Here is a 26,118-nt window from a genome sequence, read left to right on the forward strand (position 1 = left end):
ATTTCCAGCTTAAGGCTGTTTCTTAGATTATAGGAGGACTGTGATTTTGCAATATGTGCAGTCATACAGTGTGTTGAATCATTGTAGTACATTTTATAAATTAATTTCAGAATGGATTTCTTATAATAGGTTCTTAGAGTGTCCCATTTGGCCCTGGTGAGGGCTTCAACTGATGGTAGGTCTTTAGGAAAATTGAAAATAAGCCTTGCTGCTCTGGAGTGTAGTCTTTCGAGTGAGTCGCAGTCATCTGAGCGATTCGTGCCTCCCCATACGGATATACCGTACGTGACTGCAGAGATTATAACTTTGAAATATAGGTTTAAGAGATCTTGCTTAGGTAAAAATCTGCTCTTCTTTATGAGACTCAATTTGTTGACGAAGCTCTTCTTTAGTCCCTTAATATGTGCTGACCAGTTCAATTTATCGTCAATATCGACACTCAAGAGTCGATTTTGTGTGACCCGTTCCAGAATGTTATTTCCAAGGTATATGGGTGGGTGGGGGCCTGTAAAGGATCCTCTGTGGATTAGCGTGTATTCGGACTTTTTCGGGTGCGGGGTCAGCTTATTTCTCACACACCACGCATACAACTCGGTTAGGGATTGATTTAGCGCAGCGGCGACCTCGTCTACGCTCCTCCCTATGTAGTAGATGGTCGTATCATCAGCATACATATGGACGGTCCCAGACTGAACTGACGCCACGAAATCGCTTGTGTAGAGAATAAATAGAGTGGGACCCAGGACACTTCCTTGTGGGACACCGGAAGACACCGATCAGAATCTGGATCATTGCCCGTTTAGGGCCGTGTACTGCAGCCTAGATGTAAGGTAACTCGTCAGCCAATCTATTAAGAGGCCACGTATTCCAAATTGACATTGAAGCTTGTTTAATAGGACGTCATGATCTACACAGTCAAAGGCTTTCTTAAAGTCGACAAATGCAGCACCCACCACGAGATCTGAGTCTATCGCATCTCTCCAAGTTTCTGTCAGGTGGACAAGGAGGAGCTCGGTGGAGTAGCCCTTTCGATATGCCCACTGATTATCTGTTGCCAGACGATTAAAGTTCAGCACGTGGTCTATAATTGTATCGTTGACACATGATTCCAGAATCTTGCTTGGTATGCTAAGAATAGAGAGGACGATAGTTTCCTCTGACCGTTTCATCGGCACGTGATCGTTTGCAATTTGTAGAAATAATTTGTTCCACATCCGTAGCGTGTCGTCCGGATCATCAAAAATCATAGCTACATGAAAAGGAGCACTTTCGGTATCGCGTTTGAAGTCCTTCTCGTTCAGTTTGTTGTAGTCACTCACAGCCGAACATTTTTTTATAAAGGGCCAGCCATTATTTATTGCCTGTGGCGGGGGGAGGGTGGGGGGGGGGTGTGAGGATTTTTTGGGGGGGATCATTTGATTTTTAGGATAAGAGTAGGGGCGTCAGTCATAACTGAGAGCCCTGAGGGGGTGCCCGGTAAATATCACACGCCCTTACGGGCTTTGTAGCCTGCTACTTGGCACTCTAGAAAGTAACTGTGCAGTTTCCAAGCACTTGGGACGGTTACAGCAAAAGATGTGGATCAAGAGACTGCACCATGGCGGCTTCATTATACTGTTAGTGCATCATAGTTAGAATTATTTCTTGCATATGAATGTTAAAAGCACTATACGCGTCGAAAGGTGAGTATGTGTGCGAAGACCTTGGGGGCGGATATCACGAAATTTATCACTAGTTATGAGGGGGAGTCACTTCAATAAAATAACATTTAAAAGGGGATCAGCTAAATGTCATTGTCTTTAGCCGAAAATCCTCCAACCAACCCTTCAACCCCAACCGCGACCGCGACCCCCTTGCGAGCCTGCGAGTCTTGGAGATCAGCAGCACTACCGGAAGGCCCGGCTGCTAAGGCAACATTCACGTGCGTTTGAGTGTTGAGTTTTGCTTAGGTAATTTATGTGAAGATTTATCGTTCTTTATGGGTATGGATAAGCATATTAAACAGAAAAAGAAGAAAAATTTAAAGCGAAAACTACTACCCAGGGATTCGGCGATCGATAAAGGTAAGGTTCATTGACACGAAACCCGTGTTCGAGCTCATCGACTGGTACATTCTAATGTTGATTGCAATTGTTCAGACTCGTGTTTCACCGTTTAGAACTGAAATCTCAGCTGTTTTGTGCATAAATTCCCTGTTGCCAAAGCCTTTTTAAGCTGAAATTAATGCTTATTGTATCGTTTACAGCTTCGAAGGCAAAGAAACGTAAGGAGATAAAGAAAAGCCACGGGGTTGTAAATTTAGCAGAAGACGAGAAAGTTCAAGATCACCAGGGTACATGTCATGTATATTGTTAGCCTTTTTCGGCTTCAAACGTGTGTTGAGTTCAGATTTATCAAACCAGTAAGCTTAGAACACTTTATAAACATTTTCCCTCCCAGATATTTCCTGCATACCGAAAAACTAAATAGTGCTTACAAATACAAATAATACAATAGCTCAAAGAAAGGTTGTTGTTTGTTGTTGTTTGTTACTTACTCTAAATTAAATGTCACATGTAGTAGTTGCTTACTTTGCAAAAGGCGGCCTAGACGTTGAATACAATTAATGCGTGACATCTATTATGCTGTTGGTGATTGCATTATGATTGCAGCCGTTTATAAGAATGTATGAGAATGAATTGAAAATTGCTCTAAATGATTTGCATAGAAAATTACATGTATGTACTAAGTAAAAGTAGCTTTCCTCATGTTTGTATTGCATTGTTTTGATGTCTTTGTGTTTCTGGAGGTAGTTTAAAGCCATTTAGTTGAGTTATTCTTTGTGATGGTTTAGACCACCATGGCTGAAATCATAACACAATCACCAACAGCACAATGTCACATATTAATCATATTCAATGTCTGGGCCACCTGTGACTTTCCATGAAATTTGTTTTTTCAAATTCTAGGTAATGAACCCCCTGTTTTATCAGATGGTGATGGCTGCTTGGAGCCTGCTGTGGCAAAGCAACAGAAACGTTCATATGAAAGTGTTAGCTTACCAGAAGGTAACTTCTAATCCTTATTGCGAATCTCTTCATTGCAAAGGAAGGTCTAATTTAGCACCCAAATGAGACAATAAAAATAATTTTATCACTCTTGGGTAATCATGTGAAAAAGTTTTATCTGTCTGTTTTATTGGCTGGGAGAAGTAATCTATCCTGTCAAATTTCCCAAGCAGTTGTATGAACACTTGTAACAACATTTTAATAGGTGTATAGAAATGGAGTGAGACCTCAGAGCAGACCAACTTGTTTAGTAGGCCCATATGAAGGGGTTAGGAGATCCTGAGAGCTGTGCTAAGTTAGTGATGGTGTATTGTATGCAGTGCTTTATCTGACAGTTACAGTTAACCCTTCTACACTTTTTGCTCAGTTTGTCATTTGCCGGCAAACAATGACTTAACTTGCATGCTATTTCATAACAATTTTCCCAGACGGGATGTTATAAGTTGTAATTACTACACAAAGTAGATTTAGTTTCTACATTTTACTGACGAAGCTTATTACAGTGCTTCCAGTCAATGAGATATCCAGTACTGGATGGTTGCTATCCTATGTGTAGTGTAAATTCTGTCAGAGAGTATAAGAATAAGAAAGGCCCCCTTCAATTTTTGAAAGCTGCTAATGTTGTAGCTGTCAATTCCCCAGAGTTCTGGAACTCAGTGTTAGTCTGTGATATATATGTTGCAGTTATGCATTATTTTCAATTATGATTATTTATGTTTATTAAGTCTGTTTTGGGCTTGAAATTTTTACATTAGGTTCCTTTCTATTTTCCCTGGTCTGATATTTATAATGTTATTCTCTAGGTATAAAACAAATGAAAATTAAAATTTAACTTTAAATTTGAAATCAAAAACAAATTAAAATCACAGCTTAATTAGGGCACTTCTTCCTCTGTAGATGTGGCAGTTCCTGATAGCACAGAGTTTAAATCTCTTGAAGAATTTGTGAGTGAGAAGACTCTTAATGCAATCGCTGACATGGGCTTCACCGATATGATGGAAATTCAACACAAAAGCATAGTGCCGCTTCTTAAGGGAAGGTACGTCTGCACCTTCACAGTCACGCAAATAAATGTCAGGGTGTTTATTTCAAACTTGTCCTTGTGGACCTGTGATTATTTGAACTCTTTGGCAACTTAACTCAGTAGCATCTAACCTTGATATACTATAATAATACATGAAGTGCTTTAATGAGCAACTGTCAGTGATATTATTGGAACTTAAACAGGAAACTGAAGGATTTTGACTTGTATCCGTGTACTCGCATACTTGAGTTTATGGCACTGAGAACTTGACATTTTGATGAACATTTTGCTCTGTTGGTGAAACAATTCTCTTTGAACAATTACTTTTGTCAAGCTCAAATTCTGGTAAAGGAGAAATTTTAGATTTTCAGGATAACTTTTTAACAGCAATAATTATAATGGTTTTTAACAGCAATTATTATCATTGTCACGTAACAGGGATTTGCTTGGGGCAGCGAGGACAGGTAGTGGAAAAACACTAGCATTCCTTATCCCAGCTGTGGAACTGCTTTACAAACTTAGCTTTAAGCCAAGAAATGGTAAGTGTTTAGATGTCTCAACTAACCTTTAAGTATTTTTTATAATTACCCATACATCTATTTCACAAATAATTCATTTCTTCAGGAGTAAAAAAATCTCTCTGAGTTCAAATCTAACTTAAATTGCAGACCTATACTGTTCTAGAAAAAAGATTCCAACAAAGTTGTTATATGGCAAGTATTGTATGATGGGTTAATAGTGATGTACAAGGCTGTCATTAAGAGCTACATATAGCAGATGGTTACATTTATTTGACCAGCAACTACAACTGAAAGTGATTAGCAACTTAACATTTGAAAAAAGAAACAGTTACTTATTAGAACCTTGACAACCTTACTACATGTATCTCAAACTCGTCAGTATCTTGAACTTTCCACAGTCTGAAACTCAAATCATTTTCTCTTGGATAGACTTTTCAGTCACTTAGTATTGACCTGGTGACATCTCAAACTATTTTTCATTTGCCCTAAGCGTTTCAGATAGTGGTGTTCAACTATACCCAATGGACAACACCCACCACATGGGGAAAACCATCGTGAAAAATTTAATTTGTGCTACATGTATGTTGTGTTACCATCTTCTCCAAATCATAGCTTACAACTTCCCTGGATGTCACTGAGCACTTCAAAGGAGATCTTGCAGTACCTTTTTGTAGCTTACCGATATTGATTAATATTAAAACCACTATGCCTCAAAAACAGTGTGGCATACATGTAGTCAGCATTACTGAACACTGAATGTACATTGTATTCTTTTCTGGTTATTAGGAAGTTTTTCTCTGCCCTGCGTATCTTTCTGAGTAAATAAATGGGAGAATTTGTCTGTCTGTTTTGGGGTGACAAGTCCACAGAAATTGCCCAACCCTCCTTTAATGTATTTTGTAAAGATTTTGTAGAGGTGGGAACTTACATGTAACTGGCGATTTCTCTGATGTACGTTACCTAATATTGATACCTAGGTACTGGAGTGATTATTATCTCTCCCACAAGAGAGTTATCCCTTCAGACGTATGGTGTGGCAAGAGACTTGCTCAAGTACCATAGTCACACATTTGGGATTGTAATGGGAGGGGCCAACAGAAAGGGTGAGGCTGAACGTCTGCAGAAAGGAGTCAACTTAGTGATAGCTACGCCTGGACGACTACTGGATCACCTACAAGTGAGTCTAAAATTTGAGGAATGTAAATGCCTTTATATAATAGGTCAAATTATTCTCACATTTTGATTGGTTCTTACTTATGATCCACATGTATTGAGGGACAGGCATATAGATGACATCATTAACATTGTTTTTTGTTTTTTTTTTTTAGTATTAAAAACAGATAGATTCCGTGTTGCTGTGCATCTGTTTAGTAACGGATCACAGAAGATGTCAAAATGTGGTAAGAACATCAGTGACACTCTCGCCTAACCACACATGTGCCACTTTTTGTTCTTATCAAATTTTGACGTCTTCTGTGATCTAACACAAAACAGATGCACAGCAACATGGAAACTATTTGTTCAGTTTAAAGCATGCAGCGTAATTGCTTCAGAAAAGTGAGAGAACTTAAATTTGTACTTGGAGGAAGTTAATAGACAGTACTTTAGCTGGATTGTGAACAACATGACTTTGTACAATTTTACATGTTAAAGCATGGACAAGTTAATTTTTTATCTGTTTCTTCCCCAATGTCTGCATGTATTTTGCAGAATACACAAGGGTTTATTTTCAAGAATCTCCAGTGTCTTATCATTGATGAAGCTGACAGAATTTTGGAAATTGGATTTGAAGAGGAAATGAAGCAGATTATCAGACTTCTTCCAGGTAAAGTTTAGAATTGTATTAATATCAGTTCTCACACAAAACAGGGAGCCATGCCAAGCCAAACCACTCAGCCTGACCTTTAATATTGCAAAACGTTAAAATAGTACAAGAAAGTGACCAGCAGGAAAAGATGCTTCTATGATTACATGCTGCAAAAAACTCTAATAACTACTGAAAATGAAAACTCATGGCCCAACAAGGGCATCACAAGAACTAAAAGAGTGAACTTAATGACCTTGAGAAGCAAAAAGCTGTCAAGCTAGAAGGGTGGGTGGGTGGGAGGTCAGGCAATGGCGAACGGCAACAAGAAAACTGGCAAACAACGACAAACCATGTGACCTGACCCCTCACACACTAGCACCCACACTCCCAGATGTGTGGGAGAATAATGTTTTCGGCTTCTTTCATTCCTCAGCCAGCAGAAAGCAACACATATATTGTTATTATTAAATTGTTGCTGTTTATTGATCAGAAAATTTGTGAAATACTGCACACGCTTGATGACTACATGTAGCTTTATTCTCAAAATGTATTTGCTTGATAATGTACCAGTACTGTGAGGAGAAATTAGATGCTTGTCACTGTTAGGAGTTAAACGCTTTAATACTGCAGTTACTCTTTAGTTCGCAGGCAGACGGTTTTGTTTTCAGCCACTCAAACACGGAATGTTGAAGACCTTGCACGTGTTTCCCTCAAGAAATCTCCTCTTTATGTTGGTGTAGACGATCACAGAGAGACTTCAACAGTGGATGGTCTTGAGCAGGTTAATAAGTGTTGAATTCAATTCATTTAGGAATGATTTCCTTCTAAGGTGTGAGAATCGCTTTATACAAGGTGAAATTGATGATAGTTCATATTGGCTCCACATATCTGAAAAGCAATTGTTTTTCAAATTTGTGTTCGAAAACATCTAGTTTGCTTTACAATGTATTTCAGACCAGCCATACTTGATGCAGAAAACAATAAATTATCTTAAGTTCTATTTTTGACACTCTTAGCTACTGTTTTGTACATACATGTACACCTGTGTAAAAATCACAGTGACTGTTATTATTGTCACAATTAAGGACAAAGATGCACTAAAAATAACATAAGTATCAAAAATTGTTGCAGTGTTATAGAAAACAAGACAACATAGCAATTATTAGAAATTTTCATGACTGTATTGTAATACATTACAAATTCCAAAAGAGCAGCAAACTGCAGTACAAGTACACACTTGTGGAAAAAATACTCATGGATGAGTGGGCAGGCATGTACATGTAACGCAATGACAGATGACAGTAGCCTGTTTTTTTCCAAAAAATTACAGTCTTAACGTCTAATCCACAATCTTCTGTAATCTGTTCTTAATTAAACCAAGTCATATTTTTAACAAACCATATTCTTCGCAACACAGGGGTACATTGTGGTTCCTTCTGAGAAGCGTTTTCTTGTGTTGTTCACCTTCCTTAAGAAGAATAGAAACAAGAAAGTCATGGTGTTCTTCTCGTCTTGCAACTCTGTGAAGTATCACTATGAACTGCTCAACTACATCGACCTCCCAGTGGCTCACATACATGTAAGTACATTATCCTTCTGAGTGATTCAAAGGCCCAGCCAAACACACACAGCATCTCTATGCAACATTATTGCAACGTTGTGAAAGATGTTCACCATGTCAGGGCTGTGAGACAAAGAAAAGATCGCAGTCTCCAACGGGATTAGAACCCCACCTCCCAGATGCCAGTGGAGTGCTGCCAGTAACCACTGAGCTACAGAGAGACTCCATAGGCTATTTACTAGGTTCATATGCGGCAGTGCAAGACAATTGTATAGTGTATGTTTCACATGTTTTGCCATCCTGTTGGCCCATCCAACACCTTGGAACACATTGAAGGCAGGAGAACAAACACACAGCAGTTTTGCAGTGCAGTGTGTGTTACATTGAAAAGTTTTTTTTTGGGGGGGGGGGGGCGCACTTTTAATGACAATTTGATAACTGTCAAAAAAGGCCGCCATTTAAATCAATGTTAACCAAAAACGCGAATAACAACAGCATTTTGCTCTTACAAGTTACTCGCGCTATACGAATTATTTAGATGCAGCTGCGTGAAGAACAAAGCTGATATCGAACCATGTTAACCAAACAAGCTTAGTCAATAAAGGACTTAATTTATGACTTTCGGGGAAATGTTTCTTGTTGGACGCAGTGGGTAGTCCCTAGCAGGCAAGATAGCACCATCTTGCCCGCTTGATTAACCAATCACAGTGCAGGAGTTGGTTCATCTTGCCTGCTCACGGAACTATACATATAATAAGGCTTCCTTCAGTTTATGCACATCTTTATGCACGTGTAATGGTGCACTCGCCATGCTCTGTGGTATAATGACCAACATATTTGTTTCTTCTAGGGAAAGCAGAAGCAACAGAAACGTACATCGACTTTTTTTGAGTTTTGCAATGCCAGTTCTGGAACGTTGCTGTGCACTGATGTGGCAGCACGGGGCCTGGATATACCGGAAGTGGATTGGATTGTTCAGTTTGACCCTCCTGATGATCCCAAGGTAAAAGGAACAGATCGTTGATTAAGATCATGGAACATTAGGCGTGTTAGAACTCTTTTTGAACATGACTTGATATCTCACAATCAAGACCAGGAAATGACCATGATGGCAAAAGAGTGTACACCAACGTACACTGTGATCTTTTGCTTTGTATGAAACATGGTTGAGGATCTCCCTGACAAGGGCTGCTTGACTTAAGGATGGATGGATTTTTAGCTGATGTAGCTTGGGAGAGACGTACATGTATATGCTTAAGTCTCCGCCTTCCACCGAACTAACCCCCCCCCCCTCCCGACACACACACACACACACACACACACACACACACACACACACACACGCACGCACGCACAAAAAACAAAAAACAAAAAACAAAAAACAAAAAACAAAAGGAAAGAAGGGGTGGAAGACCTGTTCTAAAAGGTCCCATCTCATTGAATATATGCTAGTCCCATGGGTTCATCCGTAGATTCGCCTTAGACTTAATGTTTTGCTTTTGACTTATAACGTTACAGTGTGTCACCTGAAATTTTCCGCCACAAAATCGCAGAGTCCAAACAATGCCGCGTATAACAACTCACGCGACTTGAAGCATCTCAGATTGATGGCTTCTTTTTCATTGTCTCTGACAGGAGTACATTCACCGTGTAGGAAGAACAGCACGTGGAAGCGATGGTCGTGGCCATGCCTTGCTACTGCTGTTACCAGAGGAGCTTGCATTCTTGAGATATCTAAAGCAGGCGAAGGTCAGTTTAAGAAGTGTAACCGTTTTAAAAGGGGTTTCCAAGATCATTTTTTCAAAGTTGATTGAAATGACTTTCGTGCGCACTGTTTAACGTATGTGCTCTACATGTAGGCGACATATGCACTGACATTCTTCTTTCAAACCCTTGCTCTCCAACTCAAAAACAAGCTAAAACCAAATTCCATTGTTTAGAAAACTTATTTTACCGAGAGTTAACTATTTCTTACAAATCCCTGGAACTTGAAAGCTTACGCGTTCATTCAGCGCGTGCAAACCTTATGACAAACACCGCGAGTTTGATTTCAATTCTGAGAAAATTTACCTTTTTTCTGCTCTCGGAGCAAAAACAGAAGACGTTTGCGCACAAAACCTGCAGACTCTCATTCATTTATCCAGTAAGAACTTTTTCAAACTAGCCTTACCCGAAGACCTACCTACTACAACGAATTTTCACTTCACTGTTTAGCGCGAGGACAAAGTTTTTATGTAATTTTATTGTGTTTTTCTTCAAGGTTCCTCTCAACGAATACGACTTTTCAGCATCAAAAATATACAACATCCAGTCACAGGTGAGCTTACTTTACGCAACAGAGCGTATTTGGGTTAACGCGAGAAGAAAATGCGATTCACGGGCCTCTTAACTCTTGCAGTGTTCTCTCAATATCCCGCCTGGGTTTCCAGAGTAAGACGAAATTTTTCAAAAAAAACCCCTTTCTTCATGTTGGAGCAGTTTTTACTTGAGTGTCAAAAAGTAATTGGTTTTGCATTACTACGCTTTACGATTGGCTTAAAAAACCCGCACCACTCTTTCATCCTATCAGAAGTAAAACCAATCGTGATTGGCTCGCACACGTTTTCCCGCGCTTCGCGTCAGCTCCACGTATTTACTTTGAGTTTTGATTGGTTCATTGGATTGTCGGCGTGTATTGTGATTGGCCAGGGTGATTACTGTGGTTTTCTTTTACGACACTCAATTGAAAACCGCTGCAACTGTATGGGTTCGTTGTATCTTGCAGCTAGAGAAACTCATAGAAAAGAACTATTACCTTCATAAATCAGCTCGGGAAGCGTACAGATCATACCTACAGGCATACGCTTCACATCAACACAAGACCATCTTCAATGTCAACGCTTTGGACCTTCGAAGAGTCGCGCCTGCGTTTGGATTCCTGGTGCCACCACGAGTTAATTTAAGTATCCTTTTGATCAGCGTGCAAAGTCGTCTTACTGAGTTCTTTATGTTTCGTTTGATTCTCTTTGGGTGAATTTAGTGTTGCAGCTAAATGTTTGATTACCTGTCGTTTAGCCCCTAACCGGTTAGCCCCCAACCAGAAGTCCCCGTTCACGCTCAGAGAACGGGAAACAGACTGTGTTTTCGACTTCTGGTTTGGGGCTAAACGGCTAGGGGCTAATCGACTGGGGGCTAAACGACGTACTATTTATACTGACCGAAATTTCTGGAATATTTGTGTAAATGGTAAACAACCTTTGTCTCTTTATACCTTAACGAATTCTCCCAGATGTTCACAGCAGCAAAGGAGAGCGAATTCAAAGACGAGGCGGTGGCGGTGGCTTTGGTGCAGGATATAAAAGCTCGAAATTACAACAGAAAGCCAAGATATTCAGCAAAAAGAAGAAAGGAGATTTCAGACAGTTTAGCAGATGAGGCGGTTTGCAGAAAGTTTAACAAAGTATAACGCTGTGTCGCGTCAAGGCGTCAGTTACATCATACTACAGAGTCGGAGACCAGACGATATGTGACCTCATTACAACGCGAACTATCTTTAAAGGCTGTTTCCCGCGAGATCGCTTGCGTTCATCGATTGTCACGTATGCTACACACCCAGTGGGTTCCTGTAATTTACTCGAGATGCCACGAGGGGGAGGGGGGAGGAGAGAGCGGGGGAGGGGGGCGGGGAAACTTGCATATGAAATTAACAAGGTGGTGATGGTAAGAAATTTGGAAAGGAACTGCAGTGAGTTCGTTTGTCTCGTTTGGTAGTGTGACTAAAATTCCTTTCTCACCAAGGTGGAGGAAATCGCCTCGCGATCGAGTTATTACCAGATCGTATGGAAACGATATGAAAAGAACAGAAAACTGTTCGAAAAAACCGGTTTTTTAGGAGTTTTAAAGTTCATTACCCAATAATTTATGAGTACGCTTTTGCTACCTGTAGGTAATAATACAAAATAAATCGTTCAAACGTCCAACAGACGATTTGTTAATTTTGTTTCAAACCCCCAGCCGAGCCCCGCAGAACGAAACATTTTTCCGTAGAACTTGTCTCGTACTAAAATAAATTGCAAACGAATTGCCACGTGCATCCCACGTGCATTATTCACGTGAAACATCCTCAGGGAAGTGTTGCTTATTTATGCAACTTGCACCTGCAACTTGCATGCTGGAGTGCATTCATCATTCGGTCAGTGTAAAACGAAGACTGTCGACCGGGGATAAAATGCAGACTGCAGACTGTAGACTTCAACTAAATCGTGTTACCATTTCCACCCTTGAGAGCTAACAGTAAACAGGCTAACCGGAGCGTTATTTAGGCTAACTTGAGTGATATTCAGGTTAACCGGAGCGATATTCAAGCTAACCAGAGTGATATTCAGGCTAACCGGAGGGTGGCAGAGGGTTTTGGTGACGTGTGATCGCCCTAAAATTAGCAGCGTGATGTGTGATTGAGACCACATTAACCGCGTGACGCGGAACAGGACATAACGTGATGCGTGATTTGCTATTTTACATACACGTGATGCGTGATTTACCAATTAGATTTCCGTGATAAGTGAACGTTCTTTGAACTGGAAGGATGGCATTCATTCAAAGTAAATAGTAAATAGTAAATATAGTCGTACAAAAAAGATCATCAAATCGTGGCAGACGTGACACCATTTTCTGGTCTTTTTCGTCTTTTTCTTGACCTCTGATATCTTTGATCTTCGTGGATCTCATGGCACTATAGGTCCAAACAATTGTGATACAAATTATAGGAATAAGTCAATTGAACATGGTTAAACTTTGCACAAGGACTATGAGCTTCAGTGTTATTTTTGTCCATTTTGTCGACCGATCATTTTTGGCAGTGCAGCAGACCAAGAGAATATGACACACCATATCCCGAATCCGGCTTTCGTATAAAAGGTCTGAACGAATTTCGTCCAAAAGGGCTGAAACGACAGCACACGTTAGAGTTTGGTGTCATTTTATACCGCTCGAGAAGACGGTTGTGTAAGTAACGAGAGACTACACAAGGGAAACGTTTGTGTGCCACTTAATGAAGGTCGTCATAAAGACCTAACTGAATTCAAAAGCCACGTTATATCCTTCATAGACATAAAAACGTTGCCGCACAGAAAAGGTCAGAAAAGGATTTGCAGGTGTAAAGGTTTGACACAAATATTGCCTGTATATTGAAGCATGGCAAGGGTGGCGTAGACGTCTTCTCAATTCGTATACAAGATCTCTGCCAACTTAGCCTGTGAACAGGCTCCCGATTGTGTTTTAGGGGAATAATAAAAATGTTTAACAAAACGAGCGGCTTGTAGTTGTGCACCTTAGATCTGGATGTCATGAGTTTCCTTTTGGGTATGTGAATCCCACACAGATGGTCTATTACTGAAAAATAACAAGAGTTTTTCTTAAATGTGTTCGGGGCAACAATGCAGGTTCCTTCTGATAAATCTGACAGTAAAAGTAAGTAAAGTAAAACTTTATTTAGCTGCCGGGTTAGCTTCGTGACAATACTAGTAACATATTACAAATATTTAACTTGATCGAGGTCCTTAAAGAGTTCCACTCCTAAATATTTATTTTGTTTACGATGTTTATTTTTGGTGCATTTCTCCTTTGCGCGGGACCTCAGTCCTTCGACTTTTTGCTTTTTGGACTCATTGAAACACGCAGTCTGATTATTGACTTCATTAGGAACCTAGGAAGCGTCCACACTACACCGGAGCAATTTAAAAACGCAACAATCAGAGATCGTTTTATATTTTTGTTTGAGGAAATATCGGCCAGGGAAATCATGTGGTTCTCCTGATCCTATCGTGTTCGAAAAGGTCCACACGAAACCTCAAAACCGGCGTTTTCTAATTCCTCCGTTTTGAAGTCAAGAGCGTTTTCTAAAAGCGTTTTCGTGACGGATTACTCTGGACCGTGGGCCTAACCGTATGCGTTTTTAAATTCCTCCAGCGTAGTGTGGACGGAGTCTGGAGCAAACCACGACGTCAATGAGTACCACCAAACAAAAGTTTTGATGAGCAAAACAAAGGCTGTGCAAGGGTGTCCAGTAAACCTTTGTACTGATTTCATAGTCCTTCCATTACAAATCAGCAACGCAAAATGACTGCGAACAAGAAACGATGAGTCGAACTGCTAATTTTTCGTATTTCCATTTAGAATTAAACGCTGTCATTACATATTTAGCCAGAGCGAGGTTTTAGAGCCATAGGCATCCTGGACAAATTTAATTTTGGCGTTGTCCCCGGCGTCGCCGTCGTCATTTTCAAGATCCCTATATCTGCAATTCGGATGCTGGAAGGTCGATACACTTGTTTAACGTGGGGGTCTGTCATTTTTTTTTTCTAATAATTTTAATTTACAAAACACAGCTCTACAATACTTACTTACGTTACTTACAATACGGGTTACTTATGCTGGCAATACAATACTCAATACAGTTCCTTACATTTAGAATTGCAAGCTGTCATTACATATTTAGCCTGAGTGAGGTTCTAGAGCCATATGACATCCTCGACAAATTCAATATTACAAGGAGGTTGTCCTCGACGTCGCCGTCGTCATTGCTAAGATTCCTATATTTGCATCTCGGATGCTGGAAAGTCGATGCAACTTGTTCTGAACGTGGGGTCTGTCATCCTAAGTGGCATGTGCTCATGTTTTATCCCAAGACCAATCGAACGCAGATGAGAGTATCTTGTAAAAACCGTAAATAATCACATAAATTGCGGCTCTTTGCCAAGGTTCTTTTTAACTCAGCGATTAAGTTGTCGAGCGTTTCGGTAGGAAGTTTTTCCCTCCTGCTCAAACAATCTCGTTTACGTTACTTCGCCGATGCAATACCTTTTCATCTTTCCCATTACTACACGGCAATCGTTGGCATCTTCTTCTTCAGTATAGCTTAAGGCTTTGAACACTTAAAGGCCATCGTCATCAATAAGATGACGTCCTTGAACATGCCGAGTACTCGGGGCTTTCCCGATCCAAACCAGGTAATTATTACAGTATTTCTCTTTCCATAGCTTCCAGTTCTCGGGGATCTCGCTACTTAATTGACCTCAAACCTAAATGCCGCGGAGACAATGATATCTGGCGGAATAACATCGAAAATTGTGATGCTTCAGGCGGCAAGGCACCGGAAGTTGTTTTCGCTCGTAGGCATTCGTGGACGATAAACGTTGACGACGAATTTGAACTACCTTTTCGCTGCAACGTGTAATATTAGATGACAGAGAGAACCTTAAAAGAACGACAACAATCAAGCCTTAATCCGGCTACTGTAACTCAAGAATGCGTATATTATAGAACTGTATGTATGGTATAAATTACATAGCCGTTACAGAACATAAGCGTGAATGTAAAGAATGTTTGGCAATTTAGCATATTAGAGTCTTAAATTAAGGTATGTCCGCCATTTTGAATAATCAAATCCAGCCGGTGTCAGAAACTCGTTTGTCCAGTTTGGCTGTGACTTCAGTGCTTTCTCATTGGCTCACAGCGAAGCCTTTTGTTCTTTCGCTTTATAAGTGCGACACCACCCGGATGGTTGGGCGGCCAGTTAACTCCACCGCCATGTACACATCTCTTCAGAGCCTACATCGTATTTATCCCCTACATACATCTTCATGGTCCACTTCTCATTAATACCTCACATATACCTACACAGCCCACATCTCATTAATCCCCCACATGTACCTACCCAGCCTACATTCCATTAATCCCCCACATATACCTACACAGCCCACATCTCATTAATTCCCCACATATACCTACACAGACTACATCTCATTAATCCCCCACATATACCTACACAGCCTACATCTCATTAATCCCCCTGCATATACCTACACAGCCTACATCTCATTAATATACCTACACAGCCCACATCTCATTAATCCCCCACATATACCTACACAGCCCACATCTCATTAATTCCCCACATATACCTACACAGCCTACATCTCATTAATCCCCCACATATACCTACACAGCCCACATCTCATTAATCCCCCTGCATATACCTACACAGCCTACATCTCATTAATCCCCCACATATACCTATACAGCCTACATCTCATTAATTCCCTACATATACCTACACAGCCTACATCTCATTAATCCCCCACATATACCTACACAGCCCACATCTCATTAATCCCCTGCATATACCTACACAGCCTACATCTCATTAATCCCCCACATATACCTACACAGCCCACATCTCATTAATTCCCCACATATACCTACACAGACTACATCTCATTAATCCCCCACATATACCTACACAGCCTACATCTCATTAATCCCCCTGCATATACCTACACAGCCTACATCTCATTAATATACCTACACAGCCCACATCTCATTAATCCCCCACATATACCTACACAGCCCACATCTCATTAATTCCCCACATATACCTACACAGCCTACATCTCATTAATCCCCCACATATACCTACACAGCCCACATCTCATTAATCCCCCTGCATATACCTACACAGCCTACATCTCATTAATCCCCCACATATACCTATACAGCCTACATCTCATTAATTCCCTACATATACCTACACAGCCTACATCTCATTAATCCCCCACATATACCTACACAGCCCACATCTCATTAATCCCCTGCATATACCTACACAGCCTACATCTCATTAATCCCCCACATATACCTACACAGCCTACATCTCATTGATTCCCCACGTATACCTACACAACCTACATCTCATTAATCTCCCACATATACCTACACAGCCCACATCTCATTAATTCCCCACATATACCTACACAGCCTACATCTCATTAATCCCCCACGTATACCTACACAGCCCACATCTCATTAATCCCTCTGCATATACCTACACAGCCTACATCTCATTAATTCCCCACATATACCTATACAGCCTACATGTCCTTAATCCCCACATATACCTACACAGCTTTCATCTTATTAATTCCCAACATATACCTTCACAGCCCACATCTCATGAGTCCCTCACATTTACCTTCACAGAGTGATATTTAGGCTAACCAGAGTGATATTCAGGCTAGCCAAGCTAACTGGAGTGCAGACTTTCACTGCGATTAGCCCGATTAACCGTGTTTCCGGTTAGCACTCGATAATGGAAATAACACGATATACACCAAAACGTCTGTATTCTGCAGTCTGCATTTTACCCCAGTCTGCATTTTACCCTCGGTCTGCGGTTTACACTGACCGATTCACCATTGATAAGTGTAAAAGGCACTTGAAAGACGCATAGTTTGCTGGCTCACTTCTCGTTACTCGGTGCTCGACCCCGTGGTCCACCATTGAGCGAGAAGCTTGAAGACTGGGTGCAAGGTTTGTAGTGACATCTTCAAGGCGCCATGAACGTAAGCGGTGTCCGCATGTCAACGAAAGCACAAGATACGCAACTGCACTATACTATACAGATCTATAAGGATTTGCAACGACCGGGAAAATTTGAGGGGGGTTTGGGGAGAGCTCTTCAGTGTGTAGACGCCTTGGCGAGTTCGTAGGTGGCGAGACTCTTCCCACGACGGCAAGTTGACCGTAAATGTTACATCACATCAAACAACAGTTACTTTTTCTACCACCACGAGGCTGCTCTGCGCTTTTGTTTCTTTTTCGGCCTGTTTGTGGAAAAAGTATATCATAAAGAACAGGCTTGCACCAGTCAGTATGCAGCTTCCAGCCACGTAGAACGCGGGCGCATAAGAGCCCGTGGAGTCCGCTATGTAACCTGGAAACAATTTGAAAACCACAATAGTGAGGAAGCGTCTTTTTTTTATTATATTAATATTTATTTTTCGGAGTTCATGTTCACGTGCATTTGGTGTTTGTGTTTTATCCAATAAGAAGGAATTTTTCAAGCTGAGGACACCTTTAAGCCTGGGTTACGAAAAAGGGTGGGTAAACTGATCTGTACGGGTTCGCAAATGATCCCAGGACCGCAAATGATCCCGGGCGCAAATGATCCCCAAATTGGACCGCAAATGATCCCGGACCGGAAATGATCCCCGATAGGGACCGCAATTGATCCCGAATGGCATGGATGGTGGGATGGTGTGGATAGGGAATTGGCGTACGTGAATACCGATGTTTTTATTAAAGCCATCTCATAATTATAAGGGTTTACAACTTGCTTTTTTTTCATACTTTCGACTAAATTTTGTTGCTAACTACGATGTTATGAATATCACCACTCAATCATCAAAACACGACTTGGCTTGCATTTCTTTGCAATTCTCAGTAAAATTATGATCAGTGCAACGTACGCTACATATCCTCCTTTGTTAAACATTGATATGTCAGTGTTATAGTTAAATCACATTTTATCAGCCATTAACGCCACTCGTCTAAAGTTTTAAACTAAAATCTAACCATGAAGCAACTATTAAGGAAGACGCTGTCACCTGAGTAGACCCACAAGCCTACAACGCTTCCTCACCCTGTAAAACACCTAGTGTGTAGCACTGGAAATTTGAACAAATTTATTTTGTAATTTTTCCTTGGTCGTATTTTGGCTTTAATTCCTCGGAAATGACTACTTAAGTATTCTAAGAAGCCAAAATTCCAAGCTATAGTTATGAAGTTCCAGATGTTAAGGTAGGAAACGTTTGAGGATTAAATCGCAACTGTTCTGATCTGATTTTGTTCGGGATCGTTAAATCTGTTAAATTGCAAGTGTTCCGTAGTGTGTTTGTCGATCAGTCACATCTTTTGTTTTCGCTGACCCGGCTAGTCCATGGACTACCCCGATGGACCTGGGGACATAAATTTAACGATGCTAGAACCCGAACAAAAGATGTGACTGATCGACAAACACACTACGGAACACTTGCAATTTAACAGATTTAACGATCCCGAACAAAATCAGATCAGAACAGTTGCGATTTAATCCTCAAACGTTTCCTACCTTAACATCTGGACCTTTGTAACAAGATATTGGATTCGAGCGAGTTTTCCTTTTGTTTAATACCTACATGATAAGACACGACATTCACATAACCCCATACACCCATATACCACCATCTTGTATTTCTTCCCCCTGGCCAAATGAGTGTAGCTAGTAGGCGCAGTAGTCGCTCACGAGTCGCTCACGGTCGATCACAATATGAAAAGGACGCTAGATGGTAAGTGGAAATTTGGCATATATAATCGCATTCATCTCTGACTTGTGAGCCAATTCTTTACGCCATAACAGGGAACGAGAAAAGCAACTCATTTCCTCTATTTCGGTTGTAATATTTTGTGACAAAGGTCCAGTTGGGGATTAAATCTGTTCCATCGCAAATGTTCCGTAATTGTGTTTGTCGATCGATCACATCTTTTGTTCGGGTTCTAGCTTTGTTAAATTTATGTTTGCCACAGATTTCAGGGTGGTCCATTTAGGGTAGTCCGTGGGTAGTCCATTCAAGTAGTCCACGGACCAGGTCCATCGGGGGTAGTCCATGGACTAGGGGTCAGCGAAATGTACCATCCCTGCTTGCGCTTCGTTTTGACAAGTTAGCTGTTTGACAGATGTTTGATACTATCGCTGCCGGGATTTCGAGAATGGGAGCAACTTCAGAATACCCGGCCACTTTATTTACATGTGCCGGTGTGCTTTGAAGAACGAGGTATATAACAATAGTTGCTATGTGTTTTTCTAAGACTTCTAATTCAATAGATCGTCTTCGATTCACGTGACGTGTTTTTATCCTCATCAGGCGTAAGAGGTGGTATATTTATATCTGTCTACAATTAGCGTGCTTCGATTGGAAACCGGAGCATTTTGAATTTCAGGGTTATGGAGGTTGCGTGACAAAACGCTACGATCGAGTTTGTTGAAAAATATATACTTATCTCATGATTTTGAGCCTTTTTAGAGCATTAGGAAAAGTGCTTAAGTAAATGCTTGTTTGTTTAGTACTGATGATTAGTCGCCTAGAAAGCCAAAGTAAGTTCCAGATGTTTACACTACATTCCGGCCGCCATATTGGTGTACCACGGATGTATACCAACATGGCGTTTTCTTACTGGGCTCTGTAAATTTCTGGGAAACATTTACGACGAATTTCGATTCTGAAGTTTGGGGAAACGTACATGCCTAAAACTTGGAGAAGTATCTTATTCAGTTATCTTCTATAGCGTACATCACAATTTCTTAGCTTTTTCCATTGGTTGGTTTTCGATTTATTTTTTATTTTTTTTTATTGCGTGACATTGAAAACGATCTGTACCGTTCGAAGAACAAAACAGCAACTGTGGAATATTTTTTTGCAAAAATGATAAAACATGTTTTTTAGTTCATAATTTTTGTACATGTTCTCACCTTCCTCTGATATAAATCCATGCCGCTCCTTAGTTTTTGATCGGGATCATTTGCGGTCCAATATGGGGATCATTTCCGGTCCGGGATCATTTGCGGTTCAATTTGGGGATCATCTGCGGTCCGGGATCATTTGCGGTCCTGGGATCATTTGCGGACCCGTACAGATCCAAAGAGCCGAAAATCCAAACAAACAGCACAGTAATTTCCTGACAAATACGAGTAAAGCGGCAAGAAGGTACGAAAATTCCAATTTATGAAGTTTACACCGACAGCGACTAGGTAATTCAATTCGGCCGATCATTTACCGTTTTTCCTCGAAGTCTTGTTTTAAAGTTCGATTCTTTCACCGCGCGAGAAATCATCTGCGCGTTATACCAATAGCATAACCCTACAGGCTGGTTTTCACTAGATACGGAGTCGTAATGAGAGGCTCTTGTGAAAATCAAACAGGTGAGAAACAGAATACCGATTCTGCTTATGATTCTGTTGCTTATGATCTAGTGAAAACTGCATTGTCGGAGCTGGAAGCAGAATTGGAAGAATAAACCAATCACAATGCTCGATTCCGGGCTTTGAGATTGGTTGTTTCCTCCGCTTATGGTTCTACCGCTTGTCTGGATCATAAGCGACGGAGTTGTAAACGAAATCGAAAGGTATGGAAAAATTCTGATTCTTCCGACTCCGATTCCGTCGAGCTTACGACTCCGCTTACGACACCGATTTCGTTCAGGAAAAATCGGTCGGTGCTCCGGTCAGGAAAAATCGGTTCACTCACCTGCAAGTGGTGGTCCAGATGCCATGGATAGAGACATAAAAAAGAGCCACATTCCAAACGCGCGAGCCCGCTGTTCTTCACGAACAGCGTTTAACACCGGTACATTGGCCACGGCCGAATTGACACCGTCGAAGAAACCAAACGTGATGAAATAGAGCAGCAAACTTGGAAAAGTTGTTGCCAAGGGACAGAACAAGGTTGAAATACCCGTAACACAAAGACAGACGTGGTAGAAATAACGACGGTTGACGAATGTGAAGTCACACAGGCGACCGGCCAAGAGTCTGGCAAATACTGAACACAGACCAAGTACTAGATAAAGCTTCGAGACTAAGTTTAAACTGATGCCTTTCTCCTCACAGTAGCGTCCCTAGAAAAGAAATTCTTATGGTCAGTAAAGGGCAGTTTCTGATTAAAGGTTACAAGTACATGGCACGGCCACCCCGTTGATACCGTCACCTCGTTACTACGGCCACTTTATTCTGGTCCGAACAAAACTGAGCTCAGTCAGTCATTTTCATAGTTAAAGAACCCTTATAACATAACTAAAGCAAAGCGCGCGCTCTGATTGGTTAATTTAGCGTCTACTATTTGCCCATGGGTGTACGCTGCTGACGTGTGTGCTAATGTTTACAAAGCAAATCTTTTGACAGACATTGTTTCCAAAGTAATGGCCGACGTCCTTCTCCCAGAAATGCGAAACTGTCTTCACAGCTGTGTGAAGATGAAACTTTATCGAGTTACTGGTGTGCAGTCGGTTGTCATGAATGAATTTTCGCGCGCTTGTTTTCTCTTGTCATGTAAGACTACACGAACATTTTTTTGTGATGTAGCTCAATAAAAGGACTTCTGTTGTTCAATGTCTCAATGTTATGTTATAAAACAAATGGTAAACGCCATAGCGTGTACTATTGAGTTATGGATGCACTTGGGAGGTTTGCTAAGCACTCAAGAAGCTAGAGTCGCACTCGGCTATCGTCTCTTGCGACTCTTACCGCTTCTTTCGTGCTTAGCAACCTCCCGCGTGCATCCATAACTCAATAGTACACGCTATGGCGTTTACCATCTGTTAATTTTGATACGGTCACCCCGTTAATACGACCAAATTGTTGTGGTCCGTTGGTGACCGGATTAACAGGATTCCACTGTAATCGTCTTTGCTCTAATTTGGGTTGGCTTGGTTGCCTGTACAGGCCAGACATTATCCTAAAACCTATTTCCCTGTTTGTTATTTTTTTCTCAAAAAAGTGCTAAACCAAAACTAATCGTGAATAGGCTACAGGCACAGATGGAGGAGGATTGGTGCAAGTTCTTGTCCGTGTCTGAACTCCTCCTCTATATATATGTTACACTGACTTCTCCCCAGCTAGACCAATGAAGACGTCACTCAACTCAGACCAGTCATGAGATTTGACCCTACCCTGTTAATACGGCCACCCCGTTGATACGGCCAAATTTTCATGGCCCATTGGTGACCATATTAACGGGGCTCCTAGCTAGGGACGAGGTTGGGCTGCATTGTGATTTGCTATAAAATATATCGCTCTTACTGTTTAGCTTTGATGGTGCGCAGTTTAACACTCTAACCACATATAAGAGGTACGAAGAAGTTTCATAAGGAGAAACTCTCCACAGAGAAGTTGTAAAAAAGGCTGTATTTAACAATAACGAAGCCTAAGCCGTTTGTGACTGTGATAAAACACGACGGGCATTTGAGAACACGAGGGAAATGTCCGGAGTGTTTTATCACAGTGCAATACACGACTTAGGCTTCTTCATTATTTTGCTTTATGATACAGATTTTACACGCGCAAAACAATAAAACACGCCTTTTCTTTGTTTTATACTCTGATAAAACACGGCTTTTTGACCAATCAGAGCGCGCGCAGGGTCCTGTCTATACTCTAAAAATTGTTATGACACTGTACTAAATGGCTTTAATTGACTTACCAGGTGGACTTGTGGAACGGAGTTCCCTAAGACAACAATAGTGGTAGCAGACACTATTAACAAGTATTCAGCATTTTTTTTATCAATTTCCTTCTCCTTTCTTTGGCATATATGCTCATATGAACATGTTCTTCGAAAGTGTTCTTCGGGGTGTTCGGATCAAATGTACATCCAAGGACACAAATTAAAGCGACAATACCGGCCATTACAATAAACGCTCCTCTCCAGCCCAGCCCCTCTATGGAGAGTGCCAAAATTGGGCTCATCACAAAGGTACCAGCACCTGGCCCCGAGGCTATCATTCCGGTTGCTAAGGAACGTCGTTTAAGGAAGTACTTTGGTACAATAACAAAGACAGCAGTGTAGGTGCAACATCCTCCAAAAGCAAATAAAATGCTATATGTAAAGTATATGACGTATAAGCTCTGGGCTTGAGAAGTTGACACAAGTCCCACGACAGATACCAAGGCTCCCATGATTGAAACAACTCTGGGACCGAACCGATCGCAGAGTTTTCCCGCCAAAGGACCAAAAAAGAATGTTAAGGACATACCGAGAGAGGCAATCCACGCTGAAAACAATCAAGTGAAAAAATGATATAATTACTATATAATGTAATAAATAAATAAATAAATAAATAAATAAATAAATAAATAAATGAACAAAAAAAAAAATAAACAAATAAATAAATAAGTAAATAAATACAGTCGAACCTCCGGTTGTAACCACCTCTCGTAGGTGACCTCCTCTTCGCAGCGACCAGTTTTCCAAAATACAAAAAGTTTCCAAGTCAAATCACCACCTATCGTAAGTGACCACCACCACTTTTAGAGCTAAAAGTTTGAAATGTTCCTTTGTTTTTAACCTTCCGTAAGCGACCACTTGACAGATAATTATATATAATAGAGCGAAAATTGGATAATAAGTTGTTGCAACATTATCGCATTCCTGGGTAGTGCAAGAGACGGCCATTTCTCCATGGGAAGTGCCGAATTTTTTCTCGAAATTGACTTCTCGCATGATTGAAACATTTAATCATGTGGCAAGTTGCAGTAACCATATGCTAATGAGGCAAAATGTTGACCCAATACGATCTAAACTCTCATAAGCGACCGGGATTGACTTGTTGGGTGGTGGCTTACGGAAGGTTCGACTGTAGTTAAATAGTTAGCTGTTACTACTATGCCCGTCATTATGCAACAAAAATGTTCCCCACCACCCTCCCTCCTGCGAAAAGAACGTAATTTTCATGATATCACGACAGGCTTAAACAAGTTGTAAACTAATCAAGGGATGTGAACAGTCTAATTGAGAAAAACACTCCAACTGGCGAGAGAAACAAATCAGTAACACACGTTACACACTGGGTCCAAAAGAACGTCTGATCACAGGTTAAGCTGGCAAAAGGGTACTATTATCTCTGGGTGATCCTCGATGCTCTACCTCCATCATCGTTCTAGAAATTATGCCGGCACAGTGTATCATCCTATACCGCTGTTTTACTGGGGAAAATTTACCTGTCTGTGCTTTGCCTCTTTTAAATTCATCCAAAAGCGAGGGATATATAACACCAAAGCTGTAGGAACATCCGAGAACGAACGCGTTACACAGACTACCACAAATGACGACCACCCATGCCCAGCCACTGTCGTGTTTTTGAACTCGTCTGGTTATGCAGCAAGCGGAATGTGAAGAACAGGGTATATGATCTTCAACGTCTGCCATTATAAAGTGCCCTGGTCCCTGCAGAGGTTTTCTTTCTTCTTTCTTTTACTGATAGCAATCCAATATTGTATGTCTTGGCTGCTGACCACCTACGTTATACAGTATGCCAGTTCGTTTAGTAAGGAGTCGGTATAGTTACTTAACCCCTACTGAATGAAACCTACAGGTCCTAGAGTTTTTATTGTGGCTACGCGCCCATGCGGCGGCCATGCAGGAAAAACCGTAACACTGGCCCTTTGTTTACCTTAAATAGAACACAAGGATAATTGGAAGCCGTATGCCACTGCTAACCCTAACACTCTATTAAACTTTCCACTCAAGAGAAAACTATCATATGTCGATTAAGAACTGCCAAGCGATCCAAAAGAGCTGTATAGATCGCCAGTCTAACGCTCGGTTTATGCTCGGCTCGGAGAGTGAGACCATGGTTTGCGACAGTTAAAATTTTTTTGGGTCGACTGCCGGTCACGATATTTAAGGAATCGAAGGAACCCATCCATTCTCATACTTGTAATATAGAAAAAAAAAAATTTGGATCGCTTGAAACTCCTCAGTCGACATATTGCAAGATAGCTTGTACATGATCGGTTCGCTCGATTCCCTTAACTCCGACTGCCGGTCATTTGAAAACCGTGACCGGCAGTCGACCTAAAAAAATTTAAGTGTCACAAACCATGGTCTCGATCTCTGAGTAGGTTCGATAACTAGCCGCGTTTTCGGGAAATGAGCCCGCGCTCACGCGGACCCGAGAGAGCGATCTCTGAGCCGAGCGTATTAAAACCAAATGTTTATCAGACTTGCGATCTATACAGCTCTTCTGGATCGCTCGGGTTGGGATAGGTTCCTTTGATTCTTTAAATTTGAGAAAAGTATCGGACTACCGGTCATTTAGTGAGTTGGAAACCGTGACCGGCAGTCGACCTAAAGAAATTCTAAGTGTGACAAACCATGGTCTCGCTCTCCGAGCCGAGCGTAAACCAAGCGTAAGACTTGCGATCTATACCGCTCTTCTGTATGGCTTGGCAGTTCTTAATCGACATACGATAATTTGAATTGGATGGGTTCCTTCGATTCCTTAAAATTTGAGAAAAATATCAGACTGCCGGTCATTTAGTGATTTTAAAACCTTGACCGGCTGCCGGTCATTTAGCCACAGCTTCTCAGTCAAGCCGAGTATAATATTTACTAACCTCACTCGCCGTTAGTGGTTTTTCAAGGTCGGATCACAGGGAGCATACAACATGGTCAATTAGGATGAGACGAAATAAAGGAATGAAAAGAATAATCGTTTACCTGATATTCCTTGCCTTAATATCGAACGCAGCAGCTTATGAAGGAAAGACCGCTATCACATGTATTGCGAAGCACTGGCAGTTAACCCGTACC

The 26,118-nt window shown here is 41.1% G+C and overlaps 2 protein-coding genes and 1 pseudogene across 2 annotated transcripts; 1 reads left to right on the forward strand and 2 right to left on the reverse strand.

Moving 5' to 3' along the window:
- Nucleotides 1-788: 788 nt before the first annotated feature.
- Nucleotides 789-1,247, reverse strand: LOC145480508 (uncharacterized). The gene has a single exon (XM_081458751.1). It carries the CDS (start codon nt 1,245-1,247, stop codon nt 789-791), a length of 459 nt encoding a protein of 152 aa, XP_081314877.1.
- Nucleotides 1,248-1,387: 140 nt separating this feature from the next.
- Nucleotides 1,388-11,615, forward strand: LOC145480584 (uncharacterized). Its single transcript, XM_081458851.1, has 14 exons — nt 1,388-2,063; nt 2,246-2,332; nt 2,949-3,047; nt 3,945-4,086; nt 4,510-4,610; nt 5,570-5,769; nt 6,303-6,417; nt 7,041-7,180; nt 7,817-7,978; nt 8,811-8,963; nt 9,596-9,709; nt 10,221-10,277; nt 10,725-10,902; nt 11,229-11,615. Exons 1-14 carry the CDS (start codon nt 1,979-1,981, stop codon nt 11,372-11,374), a joined length of 1,779 nt encoding a protein of 592 aa, XP_081314977.1. The 5' UTR covers nt 1,388-1,978; the 3' UTR covers nt 11,375-11,615.
- Nucleotides 11,616-16,291: 4,676 nt separating this feature from the next.
- Nucleotides 16,292-25,880, reverse strand: LOC145480591 (monocarboxylate transporter 10-like; annotated as a pseudogene).
- Nucleotides 25,881-26,118: the final 238 nt, after the last annotated feature.

This window comes from Orbicella franksi, chromosome 3 (assembly GCF_964199315.1).
Source record: "Orbicella franksi chromosome 3, jaOrbFran1.1, whole genome shotgun sequence".
Lineage (NCBI taxonomy): Eukaryota > Metazoa > Cnidaria > Anthozoa > Scleractinia > Merulinidae > Orbicella > Orbicella franksi.

Bases quoted from the DNA above. Each gene is read 5' to 3' on its own strand.
- LOC145480508 (XM_081458751.1), bottom strand. From the start codon at position 1,247: ATGATTTTTGATGATCCGGACGACACGCTACGGATGTGGAACAAATTA.
- LOC145480584 (XM_081458851.1), top strand. From the start codon at position 1,979: ATGGGTATGGATAAGCATATTAAACAGAAAAAGAAGAAAAATTTAAAG. The intron at 4,611-5,569 runs GTAAGTGTTTAG...ATTGATACCTAG, and splicing joins TAGCTTTAAGCCAAGAAATG to GTACTGGAGTGATTATTATC. The intron at 10,903-11,228 runs GTATCCTTTTGA...GAATTCTCCCAG, and splicing joins GCCACCACGAGTTAATTTAA to ATGTTCACAGCAGCAAAGGA.